Below are 15,741 nucleotides of genomic sequence, written 5' to 3'. Positions count from 1 at the left end.
AACATTATAGATTGGAAACCTGATTAGATTATCTCCACAAGATATGACTCACCCAATTGTGGGTATTAACCTTTGATTAGATGGAGATGTAACTCCACCCATCCCACGTGGGTCTTGATTAGTTTACTGGAATTCTTTAAAAGAGGAAGCATTTTGGAGAAACCTGGAGAGCAAGAGAGCTATGAGAACCATGAGAGCCCATGGAGCCAGAGATCTTTGGTGATGAAAAAGGAAAACACTCTAGGGGAGCTTCATGAAACAAGAAGCCTGGAGAGAAAGCTGGCAGATGTCACCATGTTCACCATGTGCCTTTCCTGTTGAGAGAGAAACCCTGAAATTCATCAGCCTTTCTTGACTGAAGGTAACCTCTTGTTGGTGCCTTAATTTGGACATTTTTATAGACTTGCTTTAATTGGGACATTTTCATGCCTTAGAACTATAAACTTGCAACTTAACAAATTCCCTCTTATAAAAGCTGTTCTGTTTCTGGTATATCACATTCTGGCAGCTAGCCAACTAGAAGTTAGTCACAAGGTTTTACAATCACAGTGGCAGAAGGTAAAGACTGTACAATCATTATCAGAGATCAAGGCAGCTGGATTACAATTTAGAGATTTCAGTTATTTCCCTTTATCTATCCCAATATACCAGAAAGCAAAAGGAATAACTATATAATGATTCAGTAATCAAAATCATCCCTTAAATCCTGCTTTCTTAGTTACAATTCTGCCAATCAAACATGGAGTTCCTTTGTCCCTTGTGCATAATAGCCAATGACTCCAGGGTTTCAAAAGGAAAAAGTTTATTGCTACGTGAAACAAGACCTATCGGCCTAACTCTGTCTCCCCGAACCACAGTAACTGTGAAAGTTTTATAGTATCAGAAGTTGGGCAGGTTTTAGGGTAATGAGTATAATGGCTTAAGATGTTGAAATTACAGATGATCTAATTATTGAGCACATGCAGATTGATTAGTGCTTACTTACAGAACATATGTAAGAAAATGGCAATCTTAATATGATGATGGGCATGATTTTTAATTTTATAAAGAAGTATAGATCATGTATAGGCTAAAATTTAAGCTACTACACATGTCATTTGGGCCAATTTTGGTTATATCCAGCTTTTCCTAGTAAGATAGTTTAGGAAATGGGGTAGGTTAGTTCTGGGATGACTCAGATTCTTTCATTAATAAGCATTTGTGGTAGTCTTTGTGATCATAAGGGTTTTACAACCACAAGGTAAAGGATATGTAGTTATACAAGCATTATCAAAAGTCAAGGCAACTGGGTCACAATTTGGTGGCTTCACTAATATCAGGCATTTCTTTTTGGTTATTCTACAATACACTAGAAAGTAAGAAAAAAGTATCCATATACTGAATCAGTCATCTTAATCATTTTTTAATGACTAATTTCTTGGTTACACTAACTGATAAAAATGTTATAAATATTTTGTTGGCAGGGGAGTAGGTATTTAGAGGTAAGACTATTGAAGAAAACCCTTAGATCAAGGTGAGTCAGGACAAAGTCAAGAACTAGTACTGTTTATATTTTCAGTGGCTCTTTTTTTGAATTGTTTTACTACACCTCAGAATATACTTGTTTTTTCTTTCTTCTATTTATCCCAAATGCATGCATATTGAAAATAAATAACCAATTGTGTATTTGTGGCTCTGCTTGTATCTCTGTGTGCATAGGAGTGCAATAAAGCTGGTTTATCTTAAAAACTAGTTAAAAAAACATTTTCGTAAGTGTTAGGTCTTCATCTTTGGTGTTAAGCCCTATGGTAGGAAAATAACATGATAAAGCTTATTCACTCAAGAGATATCCCTTCCCTTAGGTGACTCATTAACAGTCTCCTCCTATCTTCCCCTGGGAAAATAAACCTAATTCTATGAGTCCATTCCTAGCATAGCCTGAAGTTACTCTGGCCTTTCCTATTCTATTTGGTATCACCTTTTACTACCCTCTGTATTGCTAATTAGCTGTCTCTTTTCCACTCTGGAGGAATTTCAAATTTCTGTATGGGATGACTTCTTTAAAATGTTGCTATTTCAGATCTGCTATCCAACAGATGGGTGAGAAGAATGGGCAGAACAGATTACTCAGATAAATGAGTAAGATATTACTGACTAATATATTTTCTGGTGACTAAACTATAGTTTGAAATTACCACTGGTTATAGGAGGAGGGGGCACCATATATGAAAAGGAAAAGTTTCAAGCCCATATTACCCATAGACATAGGTGCAAATTTGACAAAAATGCTTTTACCAAAGAGAAGAGAAAGACAGCAATGTTTCAGGGTATGTTCCCCACAAGAAGACACTGAGATGGAGTTTGGGGTACAAGATATTTATTAGGAATCAATATCTTTGAAGAGAGGGTGGAGGAAGTAGGATTAGGCAAAGAAAGTAGTCTAATTGAAATGCAGACATAACAAAACATCTACAGTATGGAGCTCTGGAATGAGTTTTGCTCCTTTGAAGTTTCCCATATAGGCAGTAATGGTTTTGCCTTTATACACCTGTCTCACATTCTCACTGGATGTGGGCTGCCTCTGGAAGACTGTGACCTCAGGGCTCACTGCTGCTGAAACAGACCCAAAGGAGCTGACAGCTAGAGGCTGTAAGGTTTGAAGTGGAAGTGGAGCATTTACATATCTGTGTCCAATAGTACGCATCTTTAAACAATGTATTTTTCTGCTTTGCCTGTTTTGCATATATAGATGCTAAAAATACAAATAAAAAGTGGTAGTTAATTGTAGAAAGGATGGAGTAGACTAAAAATAAAGGGGCATACAGTGCCTTCTAAGGAACTCGAAATATACTGTGGCTTAACTGGGTGATAAGTACATAAGAATTCATTTTATTATTTTTAATATTCATACAGGTTTTATAAGGAGGAGAAGATAGCTATGGACAGTCCAGAGAGTAGAAACAGCATGTGCCAAGGTAAAGAGGTAAGAATGAGCAAATAGTTGTTTTGGGAAGACAGTGACTACTTCTGCTTCAATACAAGGTTGTACAGGAGGAATATGGGAGATAAAATGTAAAGGTAAGTAAGGAAACAGATTCCAGAGGCCCTTGAAAACCAGATTATGGAGAATAAAATAGTCCATAGTGGAAGAGAAGCCCATTAGGTGTTTTGAAGGTTGGAGAAGCTTTGCATATATAAAGTAATGCTTTAGAAAGAGGCTAGAGGGGTAACTTAGAAGTCATCCCCTTAGACAGGATAAATGAAGCTACAAGAGATTATATAAATTAGGAAAGGTTCTAAACACTATTGAAAATAGACAAAATTTAGAAGTTGAGAAAAAGAAGCCAAATTAGTAATAAAGGCAGAGAAATCTTGTCAGAGAACCAGGAGAGTTCAGGGACCCACAGGCCAAGATAGGAGATTTTAAGAAGCTGAAGAAGTGTGGGCAGAGTCAAGATCAGAGTGGCATCAACTTGAATAAGGACTAATTCCACGCTTATCAGATTATTAATAAGAAAATATGTGCTTGAACACAAGGGATTCTTGTAGGGATTTTTCATAATGCATTCATTTCATGTGCCTAGAACATACCTAGTGCCTCATATATGCTCGATAAATATTTGTGGATGAATGAATAATGGGAGGAGGAACCCAGATTGCCAAAACTAAAGCAAGGATGAGTTGGTCAGAAAGTGTGTCTTTTGAGGCCAGACAATTAAAAAAATAAAAGGAAGGAGAGGTTTAGAGAAACAGAGTACAGAAATAGACTTTTAACAACTAAATGAACAAGAAAAATTTGAGCATTTCATAGGCCCAGTGCATAAGTGTCAGAGGTAATTGATCATAAGTTCTGGAGTAGCAGAGGGTTCACCAGGCAAAATAAGAGGGTCAAGTGTTGCTTTGAATTAAGAGGGAAAAAGGGGAAGATTTTGAAAAAGTATTGACATAAATTATTTCATTACTTTAATATAGTTATAGGGCTATATAGATTTCCTATTTTATCAATCATGGTCTCTGCAGAAAGCAGGTAGCATGCTCAAATAGAGTAATAGAGGAAAGATTAATGGAGGGCTGATTTAGAAAGGCAAAGAGAGCAGAGTAGTGAGGAATGGTGAAGCACCCCAGAGTGGTTGCTGGAGACTCTGAAGAGAATCATGGTTGTAGAGAAGGCTACCTTACTGGAGGGAAACATAGCTACTGCCAACCTGAGGCCTGGCATGTACTACTGTCTCTCTTTGTCTGACCTCCATCTTTGTTAGTGGCTCTCATCAACCAAAACCAACCAGCAGCCAGAGTCCAAGGGAGACCAGTTTATGCAGTCCTTAAAGGTCAGCCTCGGGAGTACAGAGCAAGGTAACAATGGATCTGAGAACGTCCAGAACAGTGAGTTTTGGTAAGTTTTGTTTGTGTAGATATTTGTCCTTATTATCAGTTTTTAAATATGTTGGCATAAAGCTGGTCATCATAGTCTCTTATTATACTTCTAAATGTCTGTAATATCTCTCTTTCTGTCCCTCTTTCATTCTTAATGTTAGTTATGTGTTCCACCTCTTTTGTTCCCTTGGTCAGTCTCATATGAGGCTTATCAATTTTCAAAAACACAACCTTTGGCTTTGTTAATTTTCTGTGGTTTATTTTTGTTTTCTATTTCATGAATCTAAGCTCTTATATTTATTATTTCTTTATTATTTATTTATTTATTTTCTTTACTTCTTTATTTATTATTTCTTTCCTTTTTTAATGTTTGTTTTGCTCACCTTTTAGATAAGTTTTAAAGATGGATGCTTAGCTCATTAATTAAAAAAATAATTTGAGGTCATTTTATCTTGTTAGATTTGTTGAGGTGAATGATAACCATACAGCAAATACCAAACTTCAAAGAATGAGAGTAGGTCTCTTCAAAGAGTAGTCAATTTGACAAAAGAAAAATGATTTTGGGTGAATATTGAAATCACAGCTGACCAAATGAAGTGTCACATTCATTTATCCATCCATTCATCCATCCATCAAATCATTCAACCTCCACCCAACAATATTTACTGTATTCTATCCACCAGGCATGTTGGCAAATACAAATAGCTTCTACATTGTTAAAGTGTTTTTGTGAGTCCCTTGGAACTTCTGGATATACACTGGATAGCAAATAAGCTACATTTTTCTTTCCTTTTCTTTTTTATTCCCACCGTTCTATTCATTTCTGAGTGCTCCAGCTTGCTAATTCAAAATTTAAATCAACATTCAGATTCTTTAGAATTAGACCTAGATATAAATTTGTAATCAGATTAGTTTTGTGATTTGCTTCATACCTGGAAGTCTATTTGGAATATCTATAAAATGACCTAAAATGAATCTCATTGTATAGACTACAGATGTTGAGTTCTAAACTGTTATGAGGGTGCTCCAATTGTGCATAGACCAATCCTTGATTCTGGAGAAAGTCTCAAAATCCCTGGAACAGAGAGAAGAATGTCAACCCCCAAATTTTCTTTTGAAGTCCCTGTGGACTAGAAGGAGCAATAATATAATATAATATAATATAATGTAATGTAATGTAATGTAATGTAATGTAATGTAATATAATATAATATAATATAATGTAATATAATATAATGTAATATAATATAATATATAATACAATATAATGTAATATATAATGCTTAGCACCTTCATTTTCCTTTCACTCAAAAATGCAATTGAAATTATTACATTTCTTACTTGAAGCGGTTCCCTGATGCTAGAGGAGACTCCATGGTGAAATTTTAAAGACAGTAATAACAAGGAAAGTTGGTGGAAGATCAGGTGAGATTAGAATCAGTGGATTTGAGGCCTTTGTCAAAGTGCCAGTGTAGTCATAATTTAACCGAGTGAAGAGAGGTGATGGTTAATTTTCAAAATTTGTACATTTTCCATATTACTTGAACATTCTATTTAATAGCCACTGTGGAGGCTTTGCATTTTATCAGTTTGGCTAGGCTGGGCTTCATTTCCCAGAATTCCCTTTCCTGTGTACTTCTAATTAGGGTGGGCTGCAAGAAAGATTATTGTGCAAGATTTGGAGGGCAAAAGTGAAGAAGCAAGCACCTATTTTTGTAGGTCATTCATGTTGTCATTTATCTACTGACTCACCTCATTGGCATGAGGAAGTGACCATGCCTATAACTGCTCAACTTTGCTTGGGATCCTCCTTTAGCATCTCAACTCCTGGGTCAAATGTGTTTGGTCAGCTCTGTGACAAGGGCCCCAGCTTCTGCAGAATACCTAAGCCATCAGTGTCAGAGCAATGAGAATTGGCAGTGGTTTCATTCTGCCCTTGTGAAAGCTTATTCTTGCTGTGGGTTTCATTTTATTCTCTGTCTCTCCCCACCATATATCTACCTTCTATTCCTGACTGCCTGCCCTTCAAGCTACAGCATCAGACACAATATCAACCTTAGAGTTAATGCTAAACCAGCTTCCATGATAATGTAAAGTCAAATCCCTGTATCAAATCCTTTAGTATATTATTTTATATGGTTCTGCTTCTCTAATGGAACCCTGACAAATATAGCTAGTAATTCCAATTTCTTGTTTCTCTCATTCCAGGCAAATTTGGAACCTGAAGTGACTGAGACCATGGGGGTAGGAAATCACTCGGTCGTGTCTGAGTTTGTATTGGTGGGACTCACCAGTTCTTTGGAGATGCAACTTGTGCTCTTCCTACTTTTCTCTGTGTTTTATGTAGCAGGTATTTTAGGAAACCTCCTTATTGTGCTCACAGTGATCTCTGACTCCTGTTTACACTCCCCCATGTACTTCCTACTGGCCAACCTCTCTTTTATTGACATGTGGGTTTCCTCCATTGCAGCTCCCAAAATGATTTCTGATCTTTTCAAGAAGGTCAAAGTAATCTCTTTCCAAGGCTGCATTGCTCAGATGTTCTTCATTCATGTTATTGGAGGCACTGAAATGGTACTTCTCATAGCCATGGCCTTTGACCGATATGTAGCCATTTGTAGGCCTCTCCAATACCTGACCATTATGAACTTCAGAACTTGTATTTTACTCTTGGTGACTGCCTGGATTATTGGAATCATCCACTCATTGTTCCAACTTGTATTTGTTGTAAACCTTCCATTCTGTGGCCTCAATGAAGTGGACAGCTTTTACTGTGATCTTCCTCGATTTATTAGGCTTGCCTGTGCAGACACATACAGATTGGAGCTCATGGTCACTGCCAACAGTGGGTTCATTTCTCTGGGAACTTTTTTCCTTTTGATGACCTCCTACATCTTCATCTTAGTCATTGTTTGGCAACATTTTTCAGGTGGCTTGTCCAAAGCCTTCTCTACATTGTCAGCTCATGTCACTGTAGTGATCTTATTTTTTGGTCCATGCATCTTTGTGTATTCATGGCCATTTCCCACAGTACCAGTGGATAAATTCCTTGCCATAATTGATGTAATCATCACCCCATTTCTGAACCCTGCCATATACACTATGAGGAACAAAGAAATGAGGGTGGCAATGAGAAGAATATTCAGCTGGATATTAAGTTTCAGGAAGGTGTTTTAAGAGATTTTGATATTAAGAAAGGTAAGCATCTCTGACAGTCATTGTTCATGCTGCTGACATAAATCCATAGAGTGAACTTTCAGAAGCACAACATCACAGATGTTTTACTTACTAGGTTAATTCCCAATGTCTGGGATTTTTAAAAATATGGCCTTGGCACATAAGCAAGAGGATGTGTTATTCTTTCATATGCATTGTGATGAAATAAAAAGCATTAATATAGGACTGCTCCTCCTTGATAAAGAGGATTCTGGATTGGTCTGCTGTATCTATCTGCTTTCCTACTTTGCTGAGGAGGGTCTTCCATTGTTAGATTGTTTTTTGGGATTTTATGATGCAGAATCTGAAGAAAAGTGCTTTGGAAATGTGAAAAGAATGGCAGTCACTAGGTATGGATAGTTTTTTTTCCTGAGACCCTGGGATGAGATGTGTAGGAGCAGCTGTACTGTGTGAAGAAAACAGATGAAAGATAAAAAGGGAACTTTTAAGAAATATTGTTGTCTACATCTTACCATTCTATATGTATATTTCCCTTCAATAAATAAAAATAAAAAGCCAAAGTTATTTTGGGAAACTTTTAATAGATGGCTATTTTTCTAATCAGAACATCAGTCTGAGATTGGGTCACAGGGTTATAACTTTGTAAAGTTTTCAGCTAGTGCATAACTACTGATTAAATCCTAGTTACTCCAGTTCTTTCTAAAGCTGTGCTCCTGTACTGTCAGGACACTTGAACAATGGGGGCTAGATAAGGAGCAAAGACAAGGACCTATATAATAATTCTGTCCTAGACTAGTGCTTATACTAGCCCTAATGTGATCGTAATTGCAATGATTTCTCAGGGTTAGGTAAACTTTTTTCTTCTACAATGGCATTGTTACAAGACAAAGTCTTGAACCAGATTGCCTGGACTTCAAACCTCAGATTTTCTTCTTATACCTCACAAATTGCTAACCTCCTCATGCCTAAGTTCTATCATCTGTGAAATGGGGATAGTAGGCTGAAGCATCTGACGTTTCTGGTTTTTGACCTACAAAAATGGTAGTTCTTTATGATTCAGTGGTGCCTTCCTCATAAGGTTATAAGGATGAAATGAATTAATATTTGTAAAATGCTTTAAACAATTTCTGTTCTATAATGTTATGTAAGTTACTGTTAAATCAAATGAAATAAAATATGAAAACCACTTACCAATTTTGATGACCTTCTCTGATGCTATTTACAAACTGTTCCTTCCCTTCTAACTCCATTCATCAATCTTTGATCTTGAACCTCCTCTTTTCCTAACAGGAGTAGAGCATTCTTTAACTATTTTAAAAGACAAAATTCCTCAAATATGGAGACTTAAAAATACTTCCAGTCAATTTAGTTTCTACATTTTCTTCAAACTTCTCTTATATGTCAACTGTTATGACATAGTTCCATGATAATTGTTTTAGTTGACTATGCTTTTTTCATGTGCTGGAAGAAGTTAACAAACAGATTTGCTTACAGAAAATTACATAAATAGTAATTAGATGGGGAAAAAAATGTATTGAATACTCACTATGGTCCATTCCTGTGCCAGAAACTGTGGAAAATGTTAACATACAACCCGACTGTAGGAAGGCACAAATGGGTCACTGTGGTAAAATATAACTTCAGGTAAGGAAGGGGGAATGCTAAAGTGGTCAGATTCAACAAAAGAGCTTGAGTAGAAGAGGTTTGTGGATCTGTGAATGTTAAGGAATGGGGGTGAGGGCCCACTTCTGACAAGTCTCTCCTTCCCAACTGTCCTGGGAAGGAGGGAAGCTTGTGAGAGGAGGCTGATGCCACAGCATTATCTGGAAATGGGTACCTACTCTACCTCGTTGCCTAGCCTGGGTCCAGAAAACCTGTCTAGATCTGACCCTGCCTACCTCACTGACCTCTTTTCACACTATTCTCTTCCCTGTTCACTGTGCCTAGCTATTTTGGGCTTTCTGTTACTTGAATACAGCAAGGTCATGTCCTTCTGATGCCTGCACACTCGCCCTTCCCTCTGTTGCAGAGCATTTAGCATTGTTTGTGAGTTTTCCTCCATCTTATTAGGTTTTTGGATGAGTGTCACCTCTGAGAGAAGACTTCCTATATATAGAAGTTCCCTCTTGCCTCCTTACCCCAGTCATTCTGTCATATATTTTGTCTCCATAACCCTTATCTCTATCTGAAAGATTGTTTGTCAACATCAGCTCCAGGAAGTAGGGATATGATTTTTGTTCATTAGAGGGATGTTTGACACACAGTGGGGAGTCAATAATTGTCAGGCATGGATGGGACAGAGGTCACATGCTCGCTGCAGAGATACAGCAAAGCTGCCTCTGTGGGAAAAGGCAACTGATGACCTGAGAAGACTAAAGTGTTACAAAGCTGCTTGAGTCTGGGGCTGGAAGGAGGCCTTGGGAAATGTGTAACTTTTTGACTCATCCGGTCACAAGGAAGCAGATGGTTCAGCCTGTGCTTCCTCCTCCTGCATTCTTTAGCCACATTTTTCACTTTCTTTACCTCGCAGGTGTATTTAAAATAAACCAGGCTCTACCTCTTGGTTTCTTTGAGTCTGCATCCGAGCTCAGAGTCCCACCTGGTCCCAGTTTTACGTATATCTTTGTCTCTTGTCTTTCTTTCTTAATTCCCCGTTGCCTCCCTTCAGTTCCGACACTGAGCTGCGCTGGTCACGGCAAATAATTGGTTGTTTTTGTCCAAAAAGGAATGGTAGGATAAAAATAAGACAGAGAGGTGGCGGGGGGGGGGGGGGGGGGGGGGGGGGGGGGGGGGCGGGGAGAGGGAGAGACAGAGATAGAGAGAGAAACACTCTACTTCTGAAAGAAAATAGGAAAGGAATCGGTAAATTTAGTAAATTTCACACAAAATATTAAAACAAATTTACCCAGGATCAAGAAATTCGTGGGAACTAAAGTACATTTCTAGGTTATGTATAGATAAGCACAGGGAAGAAAAGGAAAAATAAAAAAACACCATTGAAAATCGTTTCACTCAAATCTAACTCTCCAAACTTTGGTCTATCTCTTTATTGCACTTTCTGCATTTAAAAAAAATGATAGAATATAATCTGTAATCTGCCTTTATCATTTAACTGTGTATATGTAAATCTTTTCATGCTGATAAATATACTTCTACAGTACAGTTCTTGGTGGCTATATAGTAATCTAATGGATATAATCATATTGCTTTAGTTAATACTTCCTTGCTGGTCATTTAAGTTACTTCCAATTTATAGTTATAAACAACTCTGCTATGAACATTTTTGACATACATCCTTATATACACAGAGCTTTGATTACTTCTTCATGACAACTCAATAGAAAGAAATTGCTGGGTCAAAATGTATTTCTAGGGCTTGATTACCTATTGTAGGAATCTTTTAAAGTGGTTGGGGCATTTAAAAATTCTACCACCAACAATGAATTAGAGCATGGTTGCCCCAAATTTGCAAATAGTGGAAAGGATTAATATTAACCTTTGGAAATACGAAATTATCTCACTGATTTAATTTAAACATTTTCTCTACTTTTTTGTCACGAAATACTTATATTTATAAAATATGCAATATATGTTTTGATTAAAAAAACATAATAAAATAAACACTTGTGACCCCTCTATCATTATATTTACTTGCTCTTCCTCTATCCCTTTACCTTGACTCCCACCCAGAAGTAATCACTAGCACAGATTTTGTGTTTATGTTTCTTTTGCTTTTATGAAAAATAATTTTATTGCGTAAGTATATACCCATAAAATATATAGTTTTATTTTGCTCATTTGAAAAGTTTACATATAATTTCTTTTTGTGTGAACAAATTTTGCTATTTCTTCTTTTCCTTAATATTGTTTCTAAAATTTGTTCATACTGTTGCATATAGCTGTGGTTTATTCATTGTACTTCTGTTAATATTCCAATTTGAGTATATACCACAAATTATTTATTAATTCTCTTGTGATGGACATTTTTTAGATTTGAAAAGAATATTTACAATATATCTTCTTATACATATTTCCTGATGTGTATGTTTTAGAGTTTTTCTAGTGCGTATTACCAGGACTAATATTGCTAGGACATAGGGAATGAAAATGTTCAACTTTATACAATTATTTTCAGAGTGATTGTATTAATTTATATGTTCAGTAATTCTCCATTCTGCCAATACTCTCCATTGTAAGATATATTAATTTTGCCAATCTAGTAAATATAAAATGGTTTATCACTGTGGTCTTAATTTGAATTTTCCTCATTATTAATAAATTATTTTCATCATTAAGAATGCTATTCATGGAATATTTTTGGTAGATGTTCTTTAGGTTAAGGAAATTGTATGTCTTATTAGCCATTTATTTTCTTTTGAATCATGAATGGGTGGTGAATTTTATCAAATGCTTTTTGTTTGCATCTATGAGATGATCATATTTTTGTATTAATCTGCCAATATGGTTACATGCATTAATATATTTTCCAAATTTAAATCATTTGTACATCCCTAGGATAAACCCAACTGTTTCAGATTGTATATTCTTTCCAGTAAACCACTGGGTAAAAGTTATTTGTTTTGGATTTTGTAGCAATGTTCATAGTTGAAATTGTCTATAATTTTTCTTTATTATGCTGCCTTTGACTGGTTTTAGTATCAAGGTTATATTTGCTGCATAGCATAAGCTAAGGAATAATCTCAACTTTATTATTATCATGGAGAATTTGCAAAAAAAATTTAGAATTATTTGTTTCTTGAAAGTTTGGTAGAACTGCTGAGTAGAACTATCTGAGCTTGGTTTTCTCTTGGGAAAATATTTCTAATTATTCATTCAGTTTCTGTAAGGATATAGGAGTTGTCAGGCCTTCTTTTTTTCTTGAATGAATTCTTGATATATCATTAATTTTTTTCTTCTTTTCATCCAAGTTTTAAAATTCACTAGCAAAAAGTTTTTAAAATAGTATTTTCTTAATTTATTTAAAAAATATGTGCTGTATTCTTTAGAAATATGCCTGTTTGGTTCTCTTTCTCTCTCTCTCTCCCTGTATTATGTTGGGTATCATTCTTTGTTTTGCTATATCAATTTAACCCAGAATGTCTAGTTTACAAGTATTTCCAAACAACCAGCTTCTGGCTTTGTTGGTACTTTTTATTTTATATTTTTTATCATTGTCTTTGATATCTTCTCTTATTTGTTTGACTTTCTTTGAATTTATCCTGTCCTTTTTCTAATTTCTTAAGTTGGAAACTTAGATAATTAATTTTTTAGCTTTTCTTATATAACCCTTTTCATTGGAGTATTATAGGCTTTCACATATCACAAGTTCAGTCCTAAGAATTTAAATATTTCCACAAATTCTTCATTGAAACAGAATAATTTAGAAGTTTTAAAATTTCCAAATGTATGGGAATTAAGAAAATCTCTTAAAAACTTTAATTTGTTAGGATTTTGATCAGTGATTGAGGTCTTCATGATACTTATTTTTTTGATTATGTAAAGACTTCCTTCATGTTCTCTAACTTGATCATTTTTCGTGAATGTTCCATGTATGTTTGAAAAAACTGTGTATTCTCTCATTGTTGAGTGCTAACTTCCATATATTTCAATTGGACCATTACTATTTACTCAATCATGAATATTGATTTTGTTTGTTGTTCACGTCTTCCACTGCATTGCTATCTCCTTTTGTCTGCTTGATCTATACATGGTGTAGAGATATGTACAGCAGTGTAAAGGGTTCTGCTTCCTCAATCAACACTTATTATTTTCCATTTTTTGATTAAACCATCCTAGTGGGGGTGAAGTACTACCTCATTGTGGTTTTGATTTGCATTTCCCTAATGAATAATAACATTGACCATCTTTTCATGTGTTTGTTGGTCATGTGTATATCTTCTTTGGAGAGATGTCTATTCAAGTTCTTTGCTTATTTTTAATTAGGTTCTTTGTGGTTTTTTTGTTGCATTGTAAGCATTCTTTATATATTCTGGATACTAGACCTTAATTAAATGGATGAAATTCAAGTATTTTCTCCCACCCTGTAAGTTGTCTTTTCACTTTCTTAATAGTGAATTCAATGCAAAAAAATTAAATTTTGATGAAGTACAATTGATTTTTTTGTTTTATTCCTTGTGCTTTTGGTGTAATATGTGAGAAACCATTACTAGATCAAAGGTCATGAAAATTTATCCCTATGTTTTCTTCCTAGAATTTTATAATTTTAGCTCTTATGTGTAGACCTTAGATCCAATTTGAGTTATTTTTGCATATGGTGTGAGGTAAGGATTCAATTTCATTTTTTTTTTTTTTTTGGTAAATAGCTGTCTAGTTCTTTCAGCACCAATTGTTGAAGAGATTGCTCTTTTCTGATTCAGTGGTACTGGAACCCTTGTTAAAAATCAATTGGCCATCAGTGTATAGATTTATTCAATTCTATTTCTTAATCTATGTATCTAACCTTATGCTAATACAACACAGTTTTGAATACTATAGATTTGTAGTAAATTTTGAAATTGGGAAGTGTGAGTCCTCTAAATTTGTTCTTTTTAAAGATGTTTTTGACTATTTGGGGGCCTCTTTACAATTCCATATGAATTTAATGATTGGCTTTTCTATTTATGCAATTGAAACCACTGGGGTTTTGATAGAATTATATTGAATTTGTAGATCACCTTGGGTAGTATTGACATCTTAACAATAATTAGTCTTCTAATCCATGAACCTGGGAAGACTTTCCATATATTTAGGTTTTCTTTAATTTTGTTCAGCATTGTCTTGGTTTTTCAGTGTATAGAGTCTTGTACCTCCTTAGATAAATTTATTCCTAAGTATTTGATTCTTTTAGATGCTATTGTAAATGGGTTTGTTTCCTTAAGTTCCTTTGCAGATTGTCCACTGTTAGTGGACAGAAATGCAACTGATTTTTGTGTGTTGTTCTCATAATCTGCAACTTCGCTGAATTTGTTTATTAACTGTAGCAATTATTTGCATGTATTATTTGGGATTTCTACATATGGCATCATGTTATCTGTGAATAGAGATAGTTTTGCTTCTTTTTTCTATTTGGATGCTTTTGCTTCTTTTTCTTGCTTGGTTGATTTGGTTAGAACTTCCAACACAATGTTGAATAGAAGTGGCAAGATCAGGTATCTTTGTTATGTTCCTGATCTAAAGAGGAAAGAGTTCAATCTTTTACCATGAAGTATAATGTTAGCTGTGGTTTTTCATATGAGCCGTTTTCATGTTGTGGAAGTTGTCTTCTAGAAATGATTTATTGCATATTTTCTTTTCCCATAAAAGCATTTTAGGTTTTGTCAGATGATTTTTCTGCATCGATTGAGATGAGTATGTATTGTTTTTCTTTTATTCTATTAATGTGGTATGCTACATTGATTAATTTTCTTATTTTGGAGCACCCTAGTGTTCCTGGGATAGATCCTCCTACTAATAGTTTTTTATTTACCTTATATAGTATCTGAGATAAATATAATGTAGCAGCTGCCTATTGGTAGAGGCTCTTTCCAGGGGGATCTACCATTTGGATAGAATGATTTATTGTAAAAATTAGTTTAATTTAGATCAGGAAAAATTAGTCAAACAGATTTTTAAAACAAGCATTTATTAACTATTGACTATATGCCATACATTGTATACCACTATTTGCTTGTCTTTACTGATAAAGTTATGGCAAGCTGTGGAGGTGGTGCACAGCAGATTTGTTGTATTCTTTATGAGAGTTAGTATGAGACAATAATACCAGAAGATTGATGGTAATAATAGAAATGGAGGGAAAAAACACGAAACTGAAGAAAATTATAAACCACTTTTATTAAATGTTGTCAGAGAAGGCTCTTCTGGAAAAGGTAGATTTGCTTTAAAACATTCTTATATAACAGTTCCTCTTATATCCCAATAATGAACACTTTATAACTTGACAGAATTCTGATGAAAAATTTCTGTAGTATAAGGTCCTGGATTTCTGGCCTGAAGATACTGAAAAGCATCTAAAAAGCCAAAATCACTATAAAATAGAAGGTAGCTTTATGCTCTGTGGCTTCTCATTTCCTGTTATCTTCTCATTGATGACAGTGTTTTGCCTTGAAACCTCTAGTTAGCAATAGGATAGTTTATCTTTCCCCTTCCAGCTTTGCTTTTCAAGCCTTCTGAAGTATTGGATTTCTTAGTCAGTTTCTTCTATAGACTTATTTT

At 35.0% G+C, this 15,741-nt stretch overlaps 1 protein-coding gene across 1 annotated transcript; it reads left to right on the top strand.

The window, feature by feature from the left end:
* Positions 1-6,591: 6,591 nt before the first annotated feature.
* Positions 6,592-7,530, top strand: LOC143655085 (olfactory receptor 4F6-like). The gene has a single exon (XM_077126626.1). It carries the CDS (start codon positions 6,592-6,594, stop codon positions 7,528-7,530), a length of 939 nt encoding a protein of 312 aa, XP_076982741.1.
* Positions 7,531-15,741: the final 8,211 nt, after the last annotated feature.

Source organism: Tamandua tetradactyla, chromosome 14 (assembly GCF_023851605.1).
Source record: "Tamandua tetradactyla isolate mTamTet1 chromosome 14, mTamTet1.pri, whole genome shotgun sequence".
Classification (NCBI taxonomy): domain Eukaryota; kingdom Metazoa; phylum Chordata; class Mammalia; order Pilosa; family Myrmecophagidae; genus Tamandua; species Tamandua tetradactyla.
Note: the sequence above shows the minus strand (reverse complement) of the source record. Positions and strands in the feature narration are given on the sequence as shown.

Bases quoted from the DNA above. Each gene is read 5' to 3' on its own strand.
- LOC143655085 (XM_077126626.1), top strand. From the start codon at position 6,592: ATGGGGGTAGGAAATCACTCGGTCGTGTCTGAGTTTGTATTGGTGGGA.